This window comes from Elephantulus edwardii, unplaced genomic scaffold (assembly GCF_000299155.1).
Source record: "Elephantulus edwardii isolate Elephantulus edwardi_28Jun2011 unplaced genomic scaffold, EleEdw1.0 scaffold00051, whole genome shotgun sequence".
In the NCBI taxonomy this organism is placed as follows: Eukaryota; Metazoa; Chordata; class Mammalia; order Macroscelidea; family Macroscelididae; genus Elephantulus; species Elephantulus edwardii.
Window position 1 is genome coordinate 3,045,138 of NW_006399801.1, and position 26,590 is coordinate 3,071,727.

The 26,590-nt window shown below is 38.5% G+C and overlaps 1 protein-coding gene across 1 annotated transcript; it reads left to right on the forward strand.

Annotated features, from left to right (window-relative positions):
• Window positions 1-774: 774 nt before the first annotated feature.
• LOC102867822 (beta-1,3-galactosyltransferase 5-like) lies at window positions 775-13,354 on the forward strand. Its single transcript, XM_006886772.1, has 3 exons — window positions 775-779; window positions 6,800-6,827; window positions 12,401-13,354. Exons 1-3 carry the CDS (start codon window positions 775-777, stop codon window positions 13,352-13,354), a joined length of 987 nt encoding a protein of 328 aa, XP_006886834.1.
• Window positions 13,355-26,590: the final 13,236 nt, after the last annotated feature.

The following is a 26,590-nucleotide window of genomic DNA, read 5'->3' on the forward strand; positions in this document are numbered from 1 at the left end:
ATGTTTTCAGAAAATAGAAAAAGGAGTATTGCTTCCAAACTTATTCTATGAAGCAAACACAACTCTGATACCAAAGCCTGCTGATACAGACCAGTAAGTATCTCTCATAAATATAGAAGCAAAAATCGTAAAATATTAGCCAGTAGAATCCAACAACATAGTAAAAGACTAATAATACATCATGACTAGAAGCTCTGGTGGCCTAGTGGCAAGAAGTTGTGCTGTAATCCTGAAGGCACATGGTTCAAGGCCACCAACTGCTCTGCAGGAGAAGGATGAGCAATCTCTTTCAGTGTGTATAATGGCCGTTGGAAACCCACCAGCAAGTTCCAACTCAGTTTTATCCAAGAACAGCAATAAAATCACAACCAAGTGGGATTCATAACAGGCATGCAAGAATATTTCAACATAAGAAAAACAATAAATGTTATCCATCACATCCATTTTTTAAAAAAGAGATGCAGCGAGAAAAGAACCACATAGTGATCTCAAATGATGTAGAAAAAATTAAAAAAAAAATTCAACAGAATAGAAACAGAGGGGAATTTCCTCAACATTGATAACAGCTTATCCTCTAAATCAAGAGCCAACATCACTTTCAATGCAGAAAGTTTAAAGATACACCTCCCTCCCCCCCCCAAAAAAACAAAAACAGGCAAAGGGACTAGGCAAAGATGCCCACCACTATCACCATTCTTATTCAATATTATATTGGAAGTTCTAACTAAAGTAATAAGGCAAGAAAAGGAAATAAGAGACATGCAAATTGGCAAAATGAGGTACAACTCTATGTGTAAATGATATATTTATTTCTATAATTCTTTCTGCTAACATCAATAGTAGACTATTTATAAGAAGTCTCGGTCAATGTAGTCCTAAGTGCTTGACCTTTTGTATAAATCCATCCTTTCCAACATCAGTAGTTCTTCCTTTTCTTGGTTCCCTAGCTCCTCTATTTTCCTTAGGTTCAATGAGTCACTAGAAGGTCTCCCAGAGACTCAGAACTATTAGGGGAATAACTCATATGACTATACATTGCAGGCTGGTTTTGGAGAAACTGTTGAGTGACGAGCCTGGATCCCATAGACTGTCATTTGTAGCACAGCTAGATGGTGACTATGGATGATACAGGCTGGTGGTGTACAGTCCAGTGAGCAGCTGAAAGCTATGTCCCTGGCAAGCGAGTTTTCCAAAGGAAAAAAGCACCTGGCTCTGAGGTCCCATGACCTTATATAAGCCTCTAGTAGGGTGGGTAATATTCTCTTCTGACATCCAATTTGGTCTTTTATTCTTTATCTTTCCTTGTAACGATCTTTTTAATTCTTCATGGATGATATTCTTGATATCTTCCCACAGCTCATCTGGTCTTCATTCACTAGTGTTCAAGGCTTTAAACTTGTTACTGAGTTAGTTTTTAAATTTGAGGGGCAGGGGGGATAGACTCAAGATCAAATTTTTACTCCTGTGGATATGATTTGACCCCTCTTTAGCTTTAATTTGAACTTGCACATAAGTTGCTGATGGTCTGTTCCACAATCAGCACCTGGCCTAGTTTTCACTGTTGATATTGAACTTCAAAGCAAAGGGAAGACATCAAGAAGTTAAGGAGTTGATTAGAAGATTTCAAAGGACAGCTCAGAAGACAAAGCAAAGTATTATAATGAAATGTGCAAAGAGCTAGAGTAAAACAATCAAAAGGGTCAAACTCGTTGAGCATTTCTTAAACTAAAAAAACTACAGAACAAATTTAAGCCACCAGTTGCAATGCTTAAGGATACTACAGGCAGAATATTGAATGATTCAGGAAGCATTTTAAAAAATGGCAGGAATATACAGATTCATTGTACCAAAAAGAATTGGCTGACAAAAAAGAATTTCAAGAAACAACATATGACCAAGAGGCAAGGGTGATGAAGGAGGAGTTCAGGCTGCTCTGAAGGAGTTGGCAAAAAATAAAGCCCCAGGAATTGATGGAATACCAATTGATGTACTTCAACAAACAGATTCTGTCCTGGATGTGCTGAGCAGGTTTTGCCAAGAAATTTGGTCAACTGACTGGAAGAGATTCATATTTATTCTAATTTTTTTAAAAAAAGAGTGACCAAACAGAGTGTGGAAATTATCAAACAGTTTCATTAATATCACCCACTAATAAAATCCTGCTGAAGATTATCCAGAAATTGCCGGAACAGTACACCAACAGAGAGCTATTAGAAATAAAAGTTGGGTTTGGAAGAGGTCATGGCACTACAGACATTATAGCCAATGTCAGATGGATCTTAGCAGAAACCAAAGAGTACCAGTGGAATGTCTGCCTGTATTTCATTGATTATGTAAAGGCGTTTGACTTTGTAGATCATAACAAATTATGGCTAACCTTGAGGAAAATAGGAATTGCAGAACACTTGATTGTGCTGATGTCAAAACTATACTTGGACCAGGAAGCAGTCTTCAGAACAGAGCAAGGAAACACTCTATGGTTCAAAATGGGGAAAGGAGTGTGTCAAAGATGTATCCTGTCTTCATACCTTTTCAATCTATATGCAGAACAAGGGAGTGCATCAACATGTCCATCTGCTGATTTCAGTCACCCTTTGGTCCTGGCAAGGGTTTCTTCTGATAAGCATTGACATGTCCAATTCTAATATTGTTGTTAGGTGTTGTCAAGGTGAATAAGACTCATAATAACCCTATGAAAAAAAGATCTGAACCCTGTTCTATCCTGATCCATCCTCACACTTCCCAACAGACAAGAGCTTATTGCAACAGTCAGCATGTCAATCCACCTGATTGAGAGTCTTCCTCTCCTTCACTGACCCTCCACCCTTCCCAGCATCATGTTCCTCTCCAAAGAATAGCCTCTCCTAGCCATATGCACAAAGTATGTGAGGGGTAGCCTCATCATTTTTCACTCCAAAGAGCACTCCAACTGCACCCTCTCTAAGACATATCTGTCTGTTCCCTTGGCCACCCATGGGATGATCAGTGGTCTTCTCCAACACCACAGCTCAAAGGCATCAGTTCTTTTTCTGTCATCTTTATTCATTGTCCAGCTCTTGAATGCATAGCAGGTAATTGGAAAGAGTATGACCTGAATCAGACACATCTTAGTTCTTAAACTGATATCATTATTACTCAATAATTTGAAGAGATCTCTAACTGCAGATTTTCCCAGTTCAATGAATCTTCTTATTTCCTGACTGCTGGTACCAAGGGTGTTAATTGTGGATCCAAGCAAGATGAAGGTCTAATATGCCCCCTAAGTTCCCATAGTGCTGTCTGTAGGTACATACCACCCACTGGCATCCTATTAACAGTCCAGTTTTCCATGGACCATTTGCCTGACCATATACCTAAGTAACTAACCCATGAATCAGCAAACATCCAAATACTGTCTACAGTTAACATCCATGAGCCATCTGCCATTTTTACAGTCTCTGCAGGGTTGTATTGAGACACTTGTTGCAGAGGAACAGGGAAATGCAGCCTTCAATTTGGATTGCACCTCAATGTCAAGAAAACAAAGATTCTTACCACTGGACAGATAGACAACATCATGGTGGAGAGAGAAGAGGTAGAAACTGTCAACGTCATCTAACTTGAATTCACAATTAATACCCTTGGTGCCAGCAGTCAGGAAATCAGGAGATGTATTTCATTGGGGAAAGTCTTCAGTTAAGGGCTTCTCCAAATTATAGAGGAGTAATGATGTCATTTTGAGGACTAATGTGCTTCTGAATCAGACTATGGTCTTTCTGATCACTTGCTATGAATCTGGGAGCTGGACAATGAATAAGGATAACAATAGTAGAATTAATGCCTTTGAGTTGTGTTGTTGGAGAAGAGCACTGAATATACGTACCATGGACTACCAAAAGAACAAATAAATATATCTTGGAGAGAGAGTAGCCAAAGTGCTCTTTACAGGCAAGGATGATGGGGCTTTACCTCACTTACTTTAGGAATTTTGCTAGGAGAGGCGCCTGCTGCAGAGTGTCAAGGACTGCAGCCTACAATATGGATTGAGGCTCAATGTCAAGAAGACAAAGATTCTCACCACTGGACGAATTGGCAGCATCAGGATGGATGGTGAAGAGATTGAGATTGTACACAGCTTTAGTTTGCTTGGCTCCATAGTCAACAGTCTTGGCACCAGCAGCCAGGAAATTAAATGGCGCATTGCCATGGGAAAGTCTTTTGTTAGGGACCTCTCCAAAGTGCTGAAGAGCAATGGTGTCTCTTTGGAGACTAAGGTGTATCTGATACAGGCCATGGTCTTCGCAATCACCTGTGATGCTTCAGAGAGTTGGACAATGACCAAGGAGGATAGAAGGAGAATTGATGCCTTTGAGCTGTGGTGCTGGAGAAGAGTATTGAGAATACCATGGACTGCTAGGAAAACTAACAGATTTGTCCTGCAAAGGGTTAAACCGGGTGGCTCCTTGGAGGCAAGGATTCTGAGGCTCCGCCTAACATACTTTGGACATGTTGGGAGGAGAGACCGGTCCTTAGAGAGGGACATCATGCTTGGGAGGCTGGAGGGACAGCACAGGAGAGGAAGGCCCTCTATGAGGTAGATTGATTCAGTGACTGGGATAATTGGGATGGGAGTGTCAGAGACAGTGCGACTGGCACAGGACAGAGCGGAGTTTAGGGCTGTTGTACATAGGGTCGCTATGAGTTGCACCATTGAGAACAATGTTGGCTCTTGGGTTTGCATACTTTTTACTATGTTGAAGAAATTCCCCTCTAATCCTATTTTTTTTAGTGTTTTAATCAGGAAAGGGTGCTGGATTTTGTCAAAGGCCTTTTCTGCACCAATTGATAGGATCATGTGGTTCTTGTTCTTTGCTTTGTTAATGTGATGAATTACATTATTGTTTTCCTTATGTTGAACCATCTTTGCATACATTTTATGAATCCCACTTGGTCATGGTGAATTATTTCTTTGATGTATCGTTGGATTCTATTGGCCAATATTTTATTCAGGATTTTTGTATCTATGTTCATGAGAGATATTGGTGTATAGTTTTCTATTTTGGTGGTGTCCTTTCCCGGCTTTTGTATCAAGGATATGTTTGCTTCATAGAATGAGTCTGGGAGAATTCCATCTTTTTCTATTTTCTGAAATAGTTTATGTAGAATTGGTGCCAGTTCTTCTCTAAATGTCTGATAAAATTCACTTGTAAATTCATCTAGCCCAGGGCTTTTTTTGTTGGAAGTTGTTCTGTTACCTTTTCAATGTCTTCTTTTGTAATGGGTCTGTCCAGATGTTCAATTTCGGTTTGTGTCAGTTTAGGTAGATTGTGCATTTCTAAGTATTTGTCCATTTCCTCTAGGTTTTCATATTTATTTGAGTATAGTTTTTCATAATATTCTAATGCTAGCTTTTTAATTTTAGTTAGTTCTGTTGTGATGTTGCCAGATTTCATCTCTTATTCCGATTATTTGTGTCTTCTCCTTCTTTTCTTTTGTGAGTTTTGCTAATGGTTTGTTGATTTTATTGACGTTATCAAAGAACCAACTCCTAGTTTTGTTGATAGTTTCAATTGTTTTTGGTTTTCTATTTCATTTATCTCTGCTTTAATTTTTATAATTTCAGTATTTTTATAGGGTGTTGGGTTTTCTTGCTGTTTTTTTTTCAATTTGTTGAAGATGTTGGGTTAGAGAGTCAACGGTCAATTTTTCCTGCCTTTTGATGTGTTTGCTAATTGCTATAAATTCAGCTCTGATTACTGATTTGGCTGTTTCCCAGAGGTTTTGGTAAGTAGGGATGCAATTGTTTTAAACAAAGAGCATCCAGACTACAACTGTTTGTTAATTAAATCAAAATTACTAAACAGTTACACTTGATTGTTAATTAAATAAAAATAACCAGTTTAACCTCATTGTTAATTAAATAAAAATGGCCCATCAACTTACACCTGACTTTTAATTAAATAAAAGCTACCAAACCATGTACACCTGATTATTAATTTAATAATAATTTTGTACTTTCCAAAATCCAGCTGCTTTAAACAAGAGGCTGTCATGAAGGCCTCAATCGACTCCAGACTTATCCAGTGCAATATGTCTCCTGATCTTCTTACTGCTGGTACCAGGTGTATTGATTGTTGATTCAATTAAGATGAGGTCACTGACAGTGTCAGCTTTTTTCCATCTCGCATGATGTTACCTCTTGGTCCATTGATGATAATTTTTGTTTTCTTGAATGAAGTAATCCATATAGAAGGCTGTGATGTTCGAACTGCAGAAAGTATTTCACATCCTAATTTTCAGTAAGCAAGATTGTATCATCTGCATACCAAAGATTATTGATGGATCTTCCTCCAATTCTTATTCCATATTCATAGAGTCCAACTTCTTGAATAATTTTCTCATCATACAGATTGAATAAGTATGGAGAAAGGATACAATCCCAATGCACTTACTTATTTTAAACCACGTACTGTTCCCTTGCTATGTTTACACAATAATTTCTTGGTATAGATTTTTCATGGGCACAATTAGGTATTGTAGGATTCCCATTCTTCTCAATGTCGGCCATAACTTGTTATGACCACATAGTAAAGCCCAAATAAAACTTCTTCTGAAATTTTTGCTCTCAGCCAGGATCCATCTGATGTCAGCAATGATGTCATCAGTGCCATGACCCCTTCTAAATCTAGCTTATACTTCTATCACTTCCCTAAGTATCCCTAGATATCTTTGAATTATTTTCAGATTTTTTTTTTACTTGCATGTGATAATAATGATATTATTTGATAATTCCCACATTCTTTTGGATCTCTTTTCTTAGGAATGGGGACAAATACGGTTCTTTGCCGGTAAGTCAGTCAGGCAGCTGTCCTCCAAATTCCCTACCACAGACTGATGAATGCATCTGGAGCTGCAACTCTCATTTGAAAAATGTTAATTAGTTAAGCATGTCAGTCGACTAGCTAGTAAAGAACTGCAAATCAAAACAACAATGAGAAGTCCACTCAACCCAGCAACAGTAGCAAAGTTTAATAGTGCAACACACAACAAATCATGGTGAGGATACAGAGAGACTGGAAATTTAGTACACTGCTCATAGAATATAAAATGGTATAAATCCTATGGAGGGCAGTCTGGCACTTCCTCATAAAGTTGGAAATAGAAATTTCGTTTGAACCAGACATCCAACTACTGTTGTTGTTGTTGTTAAATGTCATCTAGTCATAGAAGATTGATACCAACCGTATGAATGAAAGACCTGGACAATTGTATAACTTTCATCACTTCTCCAAGTTCAGAGTTTCTGAAGGCAAGCTATATTGGAAGTGGATGCACTCCTGCTTCCAAGCTTGTTCTAACTGGGGAGTTCCATTAAACACTGTCTACCATGGGTAATAATGATCACATTTAACAGATCAGTGTTGTTGTGTTTAGCATTACAGCAACCATGAGTTACCTCTGTACAGCAAACAGATAGACCAGTGCTATATCGCATAGAAGAATGTTTGACCAAAACAATTAAAAACAAGCCTGAGGGCCACAGATTAAGATCACCCACCTTTGGTTTGGTAGAATAGCTTTCTCTCTACTAGGCCAACAAAGTTCTCTCTAGTTGTTGTTGTTGTTGTAGTTAAGTGCCGTCAAGGTGTAGATGACTCTATTAGGGATATTAAGAATTTAAAAAAAGGAAAGAACCTGCAACACAAATAAGTATATGTACACTCATATTTATTGCAGTATTATTCACAAGAGCGGAAACAGCCCATGTTTGCTGCCCACTGAATGGATAAATCATGGTGCAGCCACACACTGGAATATTATGCAGCATTGAAAAATAATGAACTGAAAAAATACTGCACAAAGCTGGTAAGTCTAAAAGACATTATGATGAGCAAAATATCTTAGTAACAAAGGGACAAATACTGCATAAGTTCATTATTGCAATAATAAATTTTAATTGAGAGACAGGGAGAAGAACAGGAAAAGAATAGATAGTTAATGAATATTGCACTAAAATGAGTGAAAGAAAGAACATTCTGAAAGAAGAGATGATTTGGATTCATATATATGATAATTAATAGTCTCACAAATGGAACTGGGAAGGGGAAAACTGGAGGGAAGAAAGTGTGCATGAAAGAACAAATAATATAAAACAACAAAAACTGCATATCCTCTTGCAGAAAGTTAAAGCAAAATCTTTACTTCAACTATAAGCAAAAACTAGCTCAAACTGGATCAAGGACAGAGACATAAAAACTAAAACAAAATATCATTAAAGGAAATATTGGGGCAAAATTATTAGCCCTGAATAATGGCATAAACGGACAAACAAATGTAACTGCAAATACAGTCTGCAAAGGATAATCGAGACAATTTGTACATCCTAAAGATTAAATCTTATGGACATCAAAAGACCTCTCCAAGAATGAAAAGAGAATCAACCAACTGGGGGAAAGTATTTGATTATAACACACTGTGCAAGGATCTGGAGTCAGAAAATCAAAAGGGCTGAATTCTCTCAACATTTCTTAAGATGAAAGAATTGAAGAACAAATTCAAACCTCAAGTTAAAATACTTAAGCATGCTTTGGGCACAATATTAAATGATCCAGAATGGATTAAAAGAAGATAGAAAGAGTATACAGAGTCATTGTACCAAAAGGCATTGGTGGACACAGTAATTTCATGAAAGAATGGATGAGCAAGAGCCTGTGGTGATGAAGGAAGAAGTCAAGCTGCTCTGAAAGAATTGGAAAAAACAAGACCCCAGGAATTGATAGCATACCGATTGACATATTTCTACTAACAGGCACTACCCTGGATGTGCTCCCCAAGTTGTGTCAAGAAATCTGGAGGACAACCACCTGGTTAACTGACTGGAAGAGATCTATATTTATTCCCATTCCAAAGAAAGGTGATCCAACAGAGTGTGGAAATTATCGAACAGTATCATTGATATCTCATTCAAGCAAGATTCTACTCTACTGATGATTATCCAAAACGACTGGAACAGAACATCAACAGAGAACGGCTTGAAGTGGAGGCTGGATTTAGAAGAGGCCATGGCACTAGGGATATTGTAGCTAATGTCAGATGGATCTTGGCTGAAAGCAGAGAGTACCAGAGCAGTGTTTATCTGTGTTTTATTGTGTATTCAAAGGCATTTTACTTTGTGGATCACAACAAACTGTGGCTGACTCTGAGAAGAATGGGAACCTCAGAACACTTGATTGTGCATATGCAAAACCTATACTTGGATCAGGAGACAGTCATCAGAACAAAGCAAAGAAACACTGCATGGGTTCAAACTTGGGAAGGGTGTGCACCAAGGATGTGTCCTATCTCCATATCTTTTCAATCTATATGCGGAACAGATTATCCAGGAGGTTGGGCTCTATGAGGAGAATGTGACATCAGGATTGGAGGTAGACTCGTCAACAGTCAGTGTTATGCTTGCTAAAACTGAGGAGGAACAGAAGTACTTGCTGCAGAAGGTCAAGGACTGCAGCTTTCAATATTGATTAAATCTTAACATCAAGAAAACAAAAACCTCACCAATGGGCCAATTGGCAGCATTATGATAGATGGTGAAGAGATTCAGATTGTTGACAGCTTCAGTTTGTTTGGCTCTACAAGTAACATTCTAGGTACAAGCAGCCAGGAAATTAAAAGACAAATTAAATTGGGAAAGTCTGCTGTCAGAGACCTCTCCAAAGTACTGAAGAGCAACAATGTCAGACTGGAGATCAAGGTGCATCTGATACAGGCCAAGGTCTTTGCAATTACTTGCTACGCATCAGAAAGCTGGACAATGACTAGCAATGATAAAATAAGAGTTGATGACTTTGAGCTGTGGTGCTGGAAAAGAGTATTGCATATACCATGGATTACTAGGAGAACAAACAAGTTCATCCTGGAGAGGGTGAAATGAAACCAGGCTGTTCTTTGGAGGCAAGGATTCTGAAGCTTCATCTGACATACTTTGGACATGTTGCAATGTGGGATCGGTCCTTGGAGAGGGACATCATGCTTGGGAGGGTGGAGGGGCAGTGAAGGAGAGGAAGACTCTCAATGGGATGGATTGATTCAGTCACTGGGGTAATGGGGATAGGTGTGTCAGAGATAATAAATTTGGCAAGGGATGGAGTTAGGGCTGTTGTACATACGGTCACCATGAGTCGCAGGTGACTCAATGGCACATAACAACAACAACAATAACACATCTATCTGACTATGAATTAATATATAAATTTTATAAAAAATCTAACACCTCATCAAGAGAAAGACAAACCACCAAATTACAAAATGGACAGGGGACATAAACACTTCACCAAAGAAGGCATTCAGATGGCCAACAAACACTTGAAGAAATGCTCAAGACCATGAGTTATTTTCACTTTCATTGTTATTAAAGTGGAACCAACTCAAAGCCTACCCACAGTGGATTTCTAAGCCAATGAATTCCATGAGAAGACATTGTCTGTCTTTCTAATTATGCCACCAGAGTTTCCTCATTAACTTCCTCATTAATAAGAGAGGCAGACTGAAATAACAGTGGGATATCATCTCACCTGAGCAACAATAGCAAAGTTCAGCAAGACAGCAAATAACAAATGCTGGGAAGGATGTGGGGAGATTGGAACTTACATACATTGCTAAGGTAAATGTAAAATTGTGCAATCACTATGGAAACCAATTTGGCACTTCCTTAGAAAGTTGGAAATAGAAATAACACTGGATTCAACAATCTCACTACTAGGTATATATCCCCAAGGAATAAGAGGCTCAACACAAATTAACATGCTAACATCCCTATTTATTACTAATAAGAGTTGGAAACCCCCTAAGGTCTCAGGAGATGAATTACAAAAAACAACAACAACAAACAAACCAAAACAAAAACCCACAACAACCTGTGGCACCATCACACAATCAAATATTACGCATCACTTAAAAAATATGCATTCAATGGGACTGATATCAGGGTTGGGGTAAAACTTAGAAAAACTGGATAAATTGTGTATACTGCACTGAAACAGATGAGGGAGTGAATAATTTAAAAGCGATGTATGATAGGGTATTGTGGTTATCACAAGAGTCCACAATTAAGACTGCATAATGGAATGTACTTGGGGTGGTGGGAGGGGTGCAGGGTGATTGTGTACCAGGGAGGGAATGTTTCTTTTACTTTTAAAAGAGAGGAATGAACTGGGGTGGAGGGGGAGGGCTGGGCAGGTAGAGAAGTGCAGAATGAATGAATGGAAATCCAAAATCTCTGTAAATGTTCATTAAAATTATTTTAAAAAATTTAAAAAATATGCATTCACATAGATGAACTGAGACAAATTTTACTGAGTGGCCAGTCACTAAAGACAAGTATGGTTCAAGACTCATATGACAAAAAGCTAAGAAAAGGTTTATACGTATACAGAATCCTTGTTAGATGTTTAACAGGGAAAAGAAGTGAGGAAGATAGAAGGGAAATAAATAAATGGACAACTTTCATAAAGATCTAAGCAATCAACATTGAGTTTGATTTGATACTGAAATTAATACATTTTATTAATCAATTGTAATTGTTATAACAAAATCTCTATAAATGATTGAAAAATCAAAATCATTTCTAAACTTCCCCTAAAGTAAAATATTACTTTAAAAATCTAGATAAATAATTATATGCTAATAAAAAAGAAGAAAGTTCAATGGAAGAATATATTGAGTCATAATGAGCTCCTTAGTAGTTGATTTGGCTTCACTTTGGTACTACCACTAGAAAAGGCTCTGGGAACCTTAACCTAAATGTTATTAGTGAGAATCTACCCAGTGGTTTTGATAATAAAAAGGCCAGATAATTGGTTTCCATAAGATTATAGCCAAGAACAGTATGGAATAGTTCCTCTGAAATATATGAGATCACCACCAGCCGGCAACCAACACAATGGAAATTAAAAAACATCTCACAGAGAAATAACTCAATGGTAGTCAGAAAATCTGCTGACTTCCCTCTAGAAGCAACATAAAGATGATTCATCAGAGAATAAATGTAGTCTATACATTTAGGGCTAGAACATGTAATTTCCAATCTTGCAGGTTCTTTACTTAAAGTCCATCATGAAACCATAGAGGATGATGACAGATGGGCCAGTGAGGACACTAGCTAGAAATCTGACCCCTCATTTCATTTTATAGGCAAGAAATCTTAACTATTATAAGTAAAGGCTGACAATAGACAGTCAGGAACAGTGTAATAGGTGTGGAAATCCTTCATACTCAAGTTTTGACCATAAGATTCTATTTGCATAAGCAATAGGATTCCCAGGTTTCAGAACCATGGTTGATAAACCACTACTTAACCCACTCAAACTATCCACATATATTTTAGTTGTCTTGATCTCTAATTAGTGGACTTTGTTTCTTGCAGGTAACTTACTTGAAGATGAGAAGTTTATATATTGTTTTCCTGATTTTGGGAATCTATTGCTTGAGTCTTATCATTCACCAATTGAAAAAAGGACAGCTTACTTTCGAGAAAAAGAGAGAGAGCTTCCTTCAGCTTCCCGAAATAGACTGTAGACAAAATCCTCCCTTCCTTGTCCTGCTGGTGACTTCTTCTCACAGTCAGGTGACAGCTCGGAAGGCCATCAGGCAAACATGGGGGGCAGAAAAGGTTGTAAAAGGAAAACGAATAAAAACCTTCTTTCTTCTGGGAACAACAACAAAACAGAATGAAACAGCAGTAGTGGTCCAGGAAAGCATGCAATATCAGGACATCATCCAGAAGGACTTTGTGGATGTCTATTTCAATTTGACTCTGAAGACCATGATGGGCATGGAATGGGTCCACCGCTTCTGCCCTCAATCCACCTTTGTGATGAAGACAGATTCAGACATGTTTGTAAACATTTACTATCTGACTGAACTGCTTCTAAAGAAAAACAGAACAACTAGGTTTTTCACTGGGTTTTCAAAAACAAGTAGATACCCAATTAGGTATCCCAGTAAGTGGTTTGTCAGCAACGAGGAGTATCCATGGGCCCTGTACCCACCTTATTGCTCAGGCACAGGCTATGTTTTCTCCAGTGATGTTGCCAGTCGAGTGTATAGTATTTCAAAAAGTGTCCACTTTATTAAGTTAGAAGATGTGTTTGTGGGACTTTGCCTCAAGAAACTTAACATCAAGATAGAGGAACTTCACTCAGAGCAAACCTTTTTCCTTGAACGGTTACCCTTCTCCCCATGTCGGTTTAGGAAAATTGTGACGAGTCATTATATGAAGCCTACAGACATCTTGTCATATTGGTATGCTCTGGAGAGTTCTCTGGAGAAAAAGTGCCCAGATAGCTCAAGGTCAACCACAACTCAGCAGGGAAAATAGCAGCCAACCCATAAAGATTGTAACAGAGTTATAACTTGGCATTGCAAAGAGAAATGAGGGAAAGCAAAATGGGGCATGGGAGACAAGAAAACAGGGAAAACAGCCTTTCAGATCGCAAATATCAGCTAAAATACAAGTGTAACTGTGATCACTGATAAATTTCCATATGATACCCCCACAGTAATCAGCAGCATTTCTTATGGTCCTTCACTAATGTTGTTATTGTTGTTGTTAGGTGTCACCAGTTGAGTATGATTCATAGTGACCATATGAACAAAAGATCTGAACACTGTTCTATCCTGTGGCACCTTCACACTCCCTTACACACTAGAGCTCATTGCAACAATCACTACATCAATCCACTTGGTTGAAGGATTTCCTCTCCTTCACTGACCCTCCACCCTTCCCGGCATCACATCACTCACTAAGGAATAGCCCCTCCTAGAAACATATGAGGTGAAACCTCATCATCCATGCCTCCAAAGAGGAATCAGGCTGCACCCTCTCCAAGACAATGAATGTTAATTTCCCCAAACAAAATCCACTATAGTTGATACAGTTAGGACCCACGGAGACCCTTCATTTGGTTCCAAGGCTATAAAACTTTCTGAAAGAAGACTACTCCTCTATCCTGAAGAGTTGTTTTGTTGCCCTTATTCTCTGCATTGTTGTCATCATTGTTAGATGCTAGTGAGTCAGATACAACTCCTGGCAACCCAATGAACAAGTAGTCTGGACATTAGAATTAAACTTTCAGTAACAGTCCAACTCATAATAAATAGACATCTGTATTACAGCTCAATGTCTGAATTCTGTAGTCTGCAGTAGAATGTTACTGCCATTTCAGTTCACAATCATATCAATGAAAGCCAGGGTCATGATTTAATGAACCTTTTTGACGTCATATTAATGATTTCCCTCCTTCTAAAATTATCTGTCTGTGTTTGTCTTGTTAACGTCTTAATAAAATTTCTATTTATTTCATTTGTAATTTTAGTGGTAATGGTAAGTTCTTACGTGTCATGCAGTATATCCAGGTTCAGTTCTTAGTCAGAGTGTACCCCTTGAATAGCCACCATACATCTATCTTTGGAGTTTTGCTTAATGTTATGAAAAGGTTGCAACAGAGCTTTTGTACTGAGACATACTAAGAAGAAAGACCTAGTACCTTACTTCTGAAATGAATCACTTTCAATACGTAGCTCACAATGTTCTATGGCTGTTCATGGGATGGTGCAGGTCCCAGCAGCATGGGATCACAATGAAATAGGGATCAGCTTGGTGATAACTAGCAACAATCTCATGTGACCAGCAGAGACAATCCAGTATCCTGGATTCCAGCCTTAAATTCTTCAAGAATATATTCTGAGTGCAACAATGAATGAATGGAAATTAAAAAAATAATAATATATTCTGACTAACTGTCCCCACATACACCTGCTACCTGTCCAAATGAATGGGTCCCAAAAGTTCAGAAATTATTGCCAGTCTCCCTCTGTGTATAAGAGAGTAAGCTTCAAAGGAAGGGTGTCAACCATGAGATTTCCCAAAATGCATGTTTTAAACAAAGGGAACTTGAATTCAGTGCTCACGTTTCTGGGGTTTCGTCTGACATACTTTGGACATGTTGCCAGGAGTGACGGGTCCTTGGAGAGGGACATCATGCTTGGGAGGGTGGAGGGACAGCGCAGGAGGGGAAGACCCTCTATGAGATGGATTGATTCGGTGACTGGGGTAATCGGGATGGGTGTGGCAGAGGCAGTACGGTTGGCGCAGGATAGAGCAGGGTTTAGAGCTGTTGTGCATAGCGTCGCTATGAGTCGCAAACGACTCGACGGCACATAACAACAGCAACTTCTGGTTAACTTCTCTATATCTATGCTTGAAGAAACTGCCTGTCACTGTGCTCCTTGGTATGCATCTTTCCTTTGGAACACAGAATTGGAAAGCAAGTACTCAGTCCTCTTAGGAAGATACACAGCTCCTCACAGTGATAAAGATAGCTAAGATTTTTATGGAATGTTCAGTCTTCTATTCTGCATGGTCCGTGAAGATTGGTTATAAAAAATAGTGTTGCAGCAGTGTCAGACAGCCCAGAGAGAGAAAGAGAGGAGAGGGAGAGAGAATGAATAACTCTTAAATCAATCAGTCCAAGGTTAATCCCTATGAAGCAGAGGTCAAATGTGCCTCTTCCTTCCAATCACCCAACCAGTGTTGACTCCAGCAATTCAGACTCAGGAGCAAGTCAGGATATAATTCTTCAGTCAGTAGTTTATCTGCTGTGCCCACTGCTGGACTTTCTGGACCCTTGAGTCTCAGCCCTTAGGGCATCTTGGGTCAACACAGATTCTTCCCTACTGAGGCAAGTGTTACAAGGTTTTTTAGTACCAAAAAAGCACCTCACTCTGCCAACAAACTTCCTACTCATAGTTGTTAAGCTCTCTCATTCTGTGGGCCAGAAAAACCCACCAAACTGTCTCCTGATCATCCACAGATTCTACTGCCTCTGCTGTCACAATTTCTCTGCCACGGCTTCTCACAATCTGTATCCCTCTTTAGTGGGATTCCTTCTTTCTCTCCCATGTCTAAGAATTTCATAGTTCATGAATTTCAAACTGAAATCGTGCACTTAACTCTTAGCTCTTCTTTCTTGGTGGTACTGAGGTCTGCTGGTGTCTGTTCTCTGGATGTCTATTTTAAACCCAGATCACTCATTTACTCACTGATTGATATCTAGTAGGAACAGACTCATAGCTATCCACCTTTCCATTGGGTTTCTGAAGTTGTAAATCACAAAGGAGGAGAATGTCCAGCTTTCCCCCAAAGAATCACACTGGTTGATTAGAATAACTAGTAAGGAGTGCCATTGGCTTTGCAGCAAATGTCCCTTACTGGCTAGTATACCAGAGAGAGTGGGATGGCAATATTGACCAGCCTCCTCATAAGGGTTCCAGATACTTTATTTGTATGACCACAAAGGTATCATGACACTTATATACATTATTGGCAACTTATCCAATCCTCTTTTTGAGACATAGACACCTTATTTCCATAGCCTGATTCAGTCATATTGTGGAAGTTACATTATGAAGAGAAAAATTATATAAAAGGAATCCATCATACCATAGTGTTCAAAGATCAAAGTTGGCATTTCTATTTTCTACATGGGAAACTTCCCAGAAACTTCCAAGGAGTATTACCTCCCATAATCCATTGGATAGTCTGCTTCATGAATCTATGAAATGAAAATAAACTTTCATGAGTATAGTGCTCAGCAGCTGACCAAAAGATTGGAGATTTGAATTCACCCAAAACAAGGCCCTAGGAAATTGATGACATACGGATTGACATATTTCAACAAACAGATGCTGTCCTGAATGTGCTCACCAAATTGTGCCAAAAAATCTGGAGGACAAGTGCCTGGCCAAATGACTTAAAGAGATTTATATTTGTTCCCATTCCAAAGAAAGGTAATCCAACAGTGTGGAAATTGTAGAACAAGTATTATTGATATCACATGTAAGCAAGATTAGGCTGAAGATTATCCAAAAATGACTGCAATAGCACATCAACAGAGAACTGCCTGAAGTGCAGGCTAGATTTAGAAGAGGCCGTGGCAATAGGGATGTTATAGCTAATGTCAGATGGATCTTGGCTGAAAGCAGAGAGTACCAGAGGAATGTATATCTGTGTCTCATTGACTCTGCAAAGGCATTTGACTGTGTACATCACAACAAACTGTGGCTGGCTCTGAGGATAATGGGAATCCCAGAACATTTAATCGTGCTAATGCGAAACCTATACTTGGACCAAGAGGCAGTCGTCAGAACAGAGCAAGGAAACACTGCGTGGTTAAAAATTGTGAAGAGTTGTGTCAAGGATGTGTCCTATCTCTATATCTTTTCAATCTAAATGCAGAACAGGTTATCCAAGAGGCTGGGCTCTATGAGGAGAAGTGTGGCATCAGGAATGGAGGTAGACTGATCAACAATCTGCGTTATACAGATGACATAACCGTGCATGCTGAAACTGAGGAGGACCTGGCGTGCTTGCTGCAGAAGGTCAATGACTGCAGCCTTTGATATGGATTGAAGCTCAACATGAAGAAAACAAAGATTCTCACCAGTGGGGCATTTGGCAGCATCATGATAGATGATGAAGAGATTGAAATTGCTGACACCTTCAGTTTGTTTGGTTCTACAATCAACATTCTTGATACCAGCAGCCAGGAAATTAAAATATGAGTTGCATTGGGAAAGTGTGCTGTGAGAGACCTCCCCAAAGTACTGAAGAGCAATGATATCAGTCTGGAGGCTAAGGTGCACCTAATACAGGCCATGGTCTTTGCAATTACTTGTTATGCATCATAAAGCTGGACAATTACTAGAGATGATAGAAGGAGAGTTGATGCATTTGAGCTTTGGTACTGGAGAATAGTATTGAATATATCATAAACTGCTAAGAGAACAAACAAGTTCATCCTGGAGAGGGTGAAACCAGGCTGCTCCTTGGAGGCAAGGATTCTGAAGCTTTGTCTGACATACTTTGAACATGTTGCAAGGTGGGATCAGTCCTTGGAGAAGGATGTCATGCTTTGGAGGGTAGAAGGACAGCACAGGGGAGGAAAACTCTTGATGAGATGGATTGATTCTGTCACTGCAGTAAAGGGGATAGGCGTGTCAGAGACAATAAGCTTGGCAAGGGATAGAGCAGGCTGTAGGGCTGTTGTACATAGGGTCACTAAGAGTCACAAGCCACTCGACGACACATAACAACAACATAGGGACCTTACAAGAAAGTCTGTCTAGCAATCTTCTTCTGAAAGGTAAGCCTTTGATATTTATGGAACACAACACATAAAGTGTTGCAAGTCAGGTAACCCAATAGCAATTGTATGGGAGACTTAACCCTCATATCTACTGTAGTTTTGCCTTTGAGAGTTTTAATTTATGCCACTTGATCCTGGGAAATTACTAATAATATTCCCTTTTATATTCAAAATCACCCCATTTTGGGATGATAAAATGCATGGTCACCTCTGATACAAGCAAACTATTTAAGACAAAATATGCAAAGAACTGGAGCTATAAAACTACAAAGGAAGAATGTGTTCAGCCTTTCTCAAGCTGAAAAGAATGAAGAGTAAATTCAAACCTCTAGTTGCAATACTGAAGTATTCCAGGAGCAGAATATTGACTGGCACATGAAGTGTCTGAAGAAGACGGAAGTCTCTAAACCAAAAAGAAGTGGTCAACACTGAACCATTCATAAAGTAGTATGTGGTCAAAAATCAGTGCTAATGAATTAAGAAGTTCAAACTGCACTGAAGTTACTGGGAAAAAATAAGGCCCCAGGAAATGAAGAAATACCAATTGAGGTGTTTCAACAAACAAATGCAGTCCTGGTTGCGCTTACTAGCCTATGACAGGAAATCTGGAAGATAGCTATCTGGCAACAGACTGGAAGAAAATCATACTTGTCCTTATTTTTTTTTAAAAAAAGATAACCCAACAGAACATAGAAATAATCAAACAATATCATTAAAATAACAAAAGTAATATCTTGCTGAAAATTATTCAAAAATGGTTGGACATATATTGACAGGAAACTGTCAGAAGTCCAAGCTGCATTCAAATGAGGTCATAGCATGAGGGATGTAATTGCTTATGTTGATAGATCTTGGCTGAAAACAGATAATACTAGAAAGACTTTTCATTATGTTTTCTTGATATCCAAAGGCATTTGACTGTGTGTATAATAATAAACGATGAGTAACTTTCAGAAAAATAGGAATCTCAGAACAATTAATTGTGCTCATCAAAACCTAAACATAGGACAAAAACAGAAAAAGGAATACTATTATATCTTTTCGCCATACCTATTCAATCTGTGTGCTGAGAAAATCATTCAAGAAGCTGAACCACTTCAAGAAAAATGTGACAGAAAACTCCAAGGACTCAACAAAAAAACTGTTAGAGCTAGTAGACCAATTTAGTAGAGTGGCAGGATTGTTGTTGTTGCTGTTACGTGCCGTCGAGTCATCTGTGACCCATAGTGATGTACTGTAGCTCTAAGCCCTGCCCTGTCCTCAGCTAGTCTCACTGATTCCAACACACCAACCCCTATTGCCCCAGTTACTGTATCGATCCATCTCACCCAGGGACTTCCTCTCTCACACTGTCTCTCCACTCTTCCAAGCATGATTTCCTTCTCCAAGGAGCAGTCTCTCCTTGCTATGTGCCCAGAGTGTGTGAGATCGAGCTTCAAAATCCTAGTCTCAAAGGAGAAACTTGGTTTCATCCTCTCCAAGACAGACCTATTTGTTTTCTTGGCAATCCATGGTATGTTCAAGATTCTTCTCCAGAACCACACCTCGAAGATATAGATTCTTTTGTCATTCTTAGTCATTATCCAGCTCTCTGATGCATAGCAAGTGATTGCAAAGACCGTGCCCTCAATTGTTGTTGTTGTTGCTGATTGCCATCAATCCGAATATGACTCATAGCAACTCTATAAACAAAAGACCTAATTGCCATTCTGTAACTAGTGTCATTTCTCCAAGTTCATAGAGTTTCTATAGGCATGTGGTTTAGGAAGTGGATGCCTCTCCTGTTTCCAAATCTATTTTACAACTGGGAGCTCCACCAAACACTGTCCACATTAAGAAACCATTATGGCATTTGACACCCCAATGGCACAAGGTTTAGCATTACAACAAACGCAGATTACCTCGGTACAGCAAATTGACAAAGAGTGATGTACAAAATAGAGTAATAAGTTTCCTCCAAAATATAACAACATTGGTCTCACATAGCAATGGTTAAGTGTCATCAAATGGAATATGACTCATAGCAACCTTATGAACAAAAGACTTGAACCCTGTTCTATAATTAACATCATTTCTCTATGTTCATAGAGTTTCCAGAGACATCAGGTTTAGGATGTGGATGCCACTCCTGCTTCCAAACCTAAATCAATCGGAAAGTTCCTCCAAACACTATGATGGGTAATCATTATAGTAGTTGACACAACTATGGCATAGTGTTCAGCTTCACAGAAGCCTGGATTAGGCACATCTTAGTCTCTAGACTAGGATCAATATTAAAAAACCAGTGGAATTCCTCTACAGTTAACAAAGAGAACTCAGAAAAGGAAACCAAGAAAGTAATACCATTACTTTCCAATACCATTACTTTACTTACCATAAATAGCTAAGCACAAATTGAGATATTTGTGAGTGAACCTAATTAGACACTCAAAAGGCCTATATAAAGAAAACTAGAGAACGTTTCTGTGAAACACAATGAAAGACCTAAATAAAAGGGAAACTGTGTCCTGCTCATGGATAGGAAGACTCAGCATTGTGAAAATGACAATCCTGCCAAAAGAGATCTACATGTTCAATGCAATCTCAATACAGATACCAAATTTATTTTTCAAGGAGATTGAAAGGAAATAGTCAAGCTTATTTTGAGAGGAAAGAATTCCCAAATAAACAAAGCACTTCTGAAGGTAGCATAGTGGAGTGGACTTGTGGGGAGGGATTGAATAACAAAGAAATAATTTTTTTTCTTTTACTTTTCAAAAAGAAAAGCAAATTGGGGGAAGGGAGAGGCAGGGAGAAAGTGCAACAATAAAGGAATGGAAATCCAAAGTCTGTGTAACCTTCCGTTAAAATCAATTTTTTTAAAAAACCAACAAAAAATCAGAAATAAAGTGGAAGGCATAGCACTATCTCACCTCAAAACCTACTACACAGAGGTAGTAACCAAAAGAGCATGGTACTGGTACAACCACAGGCATATAGACCAATGAAACAGAATTATGGACCCAGAAATGGACCCAGCTATCTATGGTCAGCTAATATTCAACGAGGAAATAAAACTTACCAAATGGGGAAATGGCAAACTCTTGAACAAATGGTGCTGGCAAAACTGGACTACTACCTGCAGAAAGCTGAAACAGGATCCACATCTCACACCATACACAAAAATCAAGTCAAGGTGGATCAGAGACCTAGGATAAAGCCCAAAACCATAACGTTCATCAAAAACAAATTGAGATCAAGCTTAGATGGCGTAATCTATAGTATAAACAGACTGACAAATAAAGCCAGAAATACACAATCTAGAAAGGTTAAAATTGATGAATGGGACCTCCTGAAGTTTAATCCCTGTGCACATCAAAAACATTTTCCAACAGAGTGAAAAGAAAACCTACTGACTGGGAAAAAGCACTTGGAAATACCATTTCAGACAAAAGTCCATCAAAAGTTTACAGAATATAGAGTCTCCACAAGAAATAGATAACACAATTACAAAATGGGCAAAAGACATAGAAAGAATTTTCACAGAGGAAGAAATTTGGATGACCAACAGACATATGAAGTAATGTTCAAAATCGCTGGCAATAAGAGAGATGCAATTCAAAACTACAATGATAAAAAAAAGATAAAAAAAAAAACTACAATGATGTACCATCTTATCCCAGTAACAGTGGCAAAGATCAACAGCATAGCAAGTAATAAGTGTTGCAGAGGATGTAAAGAGATAAGAACTTTTATACATCGTTGTTGTGGTTATAATGTATAGTCATTCTGGAAGGCAGTTTGGCATTTTCTCAAAAAGCTGAACATAGAAATTTCATATGACCCAGCTATTTCACTGCTCGGAATATACCCCAAGAAAATTACAACTGAGCCACAAATGAAGATTTCTATACCAATGTTCATAGCAGTGTTACCATCACAAGATCATGGAAACAACACAAATGTCCAACCACAATCCAAAGGCTTGAGAAATGATGGTACATTTACACAATGGGATACTACGCAGCATGCAGAACCCAATTATTTTTAAAAGAAAATCACTATCTAACTGGAGGGACTGGAGAACATTATGCTAAGTGAACTAACTCAGTCCCATAAGGACAAATACTGTATAAGACCATTATTATAGAACGTGTATGAGGATAGAAGGTGGGAAGAGTGGAAGCAGATGGTTAAGGGTGGGGGTGGGTAATCATACAGTCGCACAATTTGATGGGTGGTGGGAGGGTTGGGTACAGGAAATGGGAAAGAACCAGTGTGAAAACAGTGTATTTGAACTTTGTAAGTAAACTAGTATAAAATAAAAATTTTATTTTAAAAAATGTGACATCTGAATTGTAGGAAGTCTTCAAAAATTATACTTTGCAGATGACACAACTTTGCTTCCTAAAATTGAAGATTTAAAGCACTTATCGAAGAAAATCAAAGAGTACAGCCTTTAATATGGGTTATTCTAAACATCAAATAAACAAAATCCTCCCAACTGAACTAATTGGCTATATCATGATTGGCATGGAAAAGACTGATGTTGTATACAATCCATACCCTTGGTAGCAGCAGTCAAGAAAGGGAGGGGAAATGACTAGAACAACAAAGATTAGTGGGATTATGACAGGGTGAAGAAATAGATGAGGTGTGATGGGAACTTGAGGAGACAGATAAAAATAACAGGTTGATAGTAATTAACTGTATAAAACACAGTGTGCAGAAATGATTGTGCAAAAAACTATAAGTAAATTAAACACTGTATATGAATAATTATACAAAATAAATGATGGTATAATTTTTTAAAAAGAAAATAAATAAAAAGATATATTCCTTTAGGAAAATGTATTGTCAAGTACCTCCCAAAACCCTGGAAAAAAAGGAAGTCAGCTCAAAGCCTAAAGTGAACCTGATCCAAGCCAGGGTGTTTTCAATTGGTTCCTATGCATCTGAAGGTCGGACAATTAATAAAGATGACCATGCAGAATTTATGCTGTTGTGAACAAAGAGTATGGGATATCCAAGAAGACCAAAATAAGTGTATTTGGAGGACAGGTAACCATGGTGCTTCGTAGAGGCAAAGATGGTGAAACTTGATCTAACATACTTTGGATGTTATCAGGGGAGTCAGTTCTCAGAAAAAGATGTTTTGCCTGAAAAGGTGGAGAGTCAGAGAAAAAAATACCCTCAACAAGATGAATGGACCCTGTGTAACCATGAGCTCTAGCATGTGGGAGATCATGAGGGAGGGCACAAGACAGAACAAAGTTCTGACTTGTTCACAGGGTCACTAAGAGTTGTGCTCAACTGTAAGTACACATAGTAAAAAGAGCTTTCACACTAAAATTTTTTTGCTGTGCTTAAAATGTTTTCTCTCATTTCAACCACTAGATGGGTCTGCAGAGTGAAAAATAGGTCAAGAAAGAATTGTACACGAAATCTTATTTAGCAATACCCTCTGCTGGCCACCACTCCCCAACCTCTAACAACACACACCAAACCCCATACTCTATTCATCCAGTTTGGGTTACTCTGTGCTCCTGTGACTGCTACCTAAACAACTGGAGCACACAAACAGGCAGACTTTCATAACTATGTTGCTGTTTTGTTGTTGCTGTGTGCCAGTGAGTCAACTACAACCTATGGAATGTAAGATACTAGGAACAAAAGCTATGAACTTTGCCCTATTCTGAGCCAACCTCACTGTCTCTGACATACTTGATGCCATTGCCTCCGTCACTGTTTCAATACATTTCATCCTCGGTCTTCCTTGGGCTGAACTTTTCCTTTTCTAAGCATGATGTATTTCTCCAAGAACTGGACCCTCCTGACAACATGCCAAAAGTATATGAAATCGAGTTTCAAATGCCATGTCTCCAAGGAGTAGCCTGATTTTACCCTCTCTAGGACAGACCTGATGCTCTCTTAGTGGTCCTTGGTGTATGTTCAATACCCTTCTCCAGCACCTCAACTCAAAGGAATCAATTCTTCTTCTGCCATCCTGAGTCACTGTCCAGCTCACAAATTATAAACTCCATGACTGATAATCATCCAGCTATATTTTCTTCTTGAATTAAATGAAATTATACTTTGACTTCCATAAGGTAAGCTAAGAGCTGTTTATATACTCTGTTGTCTTATATGCCTACAGACCCCTGACATCGATATTTCCTAAACAGATATTGGAAGAAAGAAGGATGGAAGGAGGATGGGTAACTGAGAAGATGACTATGTGGACCTCAAAAATCTAGACTGTAACTTTCCTCAATTGGTGATGTTTAATGAATCAATTAAAGCTATAGCACCTGTTTACATTTAGAAGGAAACTGTTAAAGCATAAACCCAAAATGGAATTATTTGCTGTTGAGTAGATTCTAAACCATGTCTACCCCATGTCTGTCACAGTAAAATTTTAGTCTGGAGAATTTTCAAGGTTATTACGTTTCAAAAGCAGATTTCCAGGCTTTTCATTGAAGGTACCTCTAGATGGATTCAAACTGTTGATTTAATAGCTAATAGTGGAGCAATTGGACATTCCCACTATACAGAAGCCCCTTTGACACCAGAGATGAGGAATTGTATGTCTTAAAAAGGAGAATCAAACTCTTTTTCTTGGGGAAATAAAAGTGATGGAATAAAAGGAAGGGTCAACATTGTCCTCAGCTTTCTTTTCTGATTCTTTTAAGTTCAGCATGAATACACAAGGATTTAGACTCATTTTCTCATTTTTTCTGCTCTAGGAGAGCATATTCAAGGGATATTTTATTAGACTCATTGTTCAGAAGACAGCTCACACACACACACACACTGAATTAGTTAAAAATAGAAATATTTTCTGTGTTGGGGTACTAAAAAAAGTTAACTAAATTTTCCCCTCTTGTTCCAGATTGTTGTCATACATATAATGCATGCTTAATTATATATTCTTTTCAGATAATTCTTCCCCTCATCTACTCAAATGCAATGCAAAGAGGCACGCATATCTAAAAAAAAAAAGTCATAAAATCAAAAGAAAATGGTAAACATTTTTCAACACTATTTTTTTAGTTTTAACATGAAGAAAATTTCACATGACTGTGAATCACAACAAATTGTGGCTCGCCTAGAGAAGAATTCCCATTCCAGAAAATCAGATTGTGCTCGTGTGAAACCTATACTTGAGCCAGAAGGCAGTCATGAGACAGAGCAAGGAAACACTGTATAGTTCAAAATCAGGAAAAGAGTATGTCAGGAATATTCCCTGTTTCCATTCCTTTTTAATCTATATGAGGAACAGATGATTCAGGAGGCTGGACTTTATGAGGAGGAATGTGGCATCAGGAATGGAGAAAGATTCCTCAACAACCTGCATTACACAGATGACACAGCCTTGCTTGCTGAAACAGGAGCATCTGCTGCAGAAGGTCAAAGACTGTAGTCTGAAATATGGATTGAAGCTGAACATCAAGAAAACGAAGATTCTCACAACGAGGCCAATTGATAGAGTCAAGATAGATGAAAAAGAGATTGAGACTATTAACAATTTCAGCTCGCTTGGTTCCACAATCAACACTCTTGGCACCAGCAGTCAGGAAATCAAAAGAGTAATTGCATTAGAAATATCTGCTGTCAGGGACCTCTCCAGAATGCTAAAGAGCAATGATGTCAGTCTAGAGACTAAGGTGTGCCTAATCTAGGCCATGACCTTTGCAATTACTTGTTATACTTTAAAGAATTAGACAATGACCAAATGACAGAGTAAGAACTGATACCTTTGAGTTGTAGTACTAGAAAAGAGTATTGAACACACCACGAATTGCCAAAAGAAGGAACAGGACTGTCTTGGAGAAGATGAAATCAAGCTGCTCTTTAGAGGAAAAGATTTTGAGATTCCATCTCACATACTCTAGTCATGTTGTCAGGAGGAACCAGTTCTTGGAGAAGGACATCATGCTTGGAGGGGTGGAGGGACAGCACGGGAAAGGATGACCCCACATGAAATGGATTGACATAGTAACTGAGATAATGAGGGTACATGTGTCAGAGATGGTGAGATTGGCTCAGAATAAAGCAGGGTTCAGAAATATTGTGTGTAGGGTCAGTATGAGTCATAGTTGAGTCAATGGCACATAATAACAACAACTATAAAATGATGCTGAGTGAAATAAATCTGTATTAAAAACACAAATATCATATTGCTTCAATCATAAAATGTCAAGAAAAAGTCCATCTCAAGAATAGATTTGATAGATTAAACACTATTTTCCAAAGACTAGATGGATTGTGATATCAAGAACATCAGTCATGAAAAAAGCAAAATGTCATTACAAAGACAGAGAAGAAAAGACCAAAGTGGATCTCAGAAGAGTACCTGAAAATTGCTCTAGAATGTAGAAAAGTCAATCCCGGACGACCCCCCCCCCAAAAAAAAAAAAGAAAAAAAG

Bases quoted from the DNA above. Each gene is read 5' to 3' on its own strand.
- LOC102867822 (XM_006886772.1), top strand. The intron at 6,828-12,400 runs GTAAGTCAGTCA...TGTTTCTTGCAG, and splicing joins ACAAATACGGTTCTTTGCCG to GTAACTTACTTGAAGATGAG.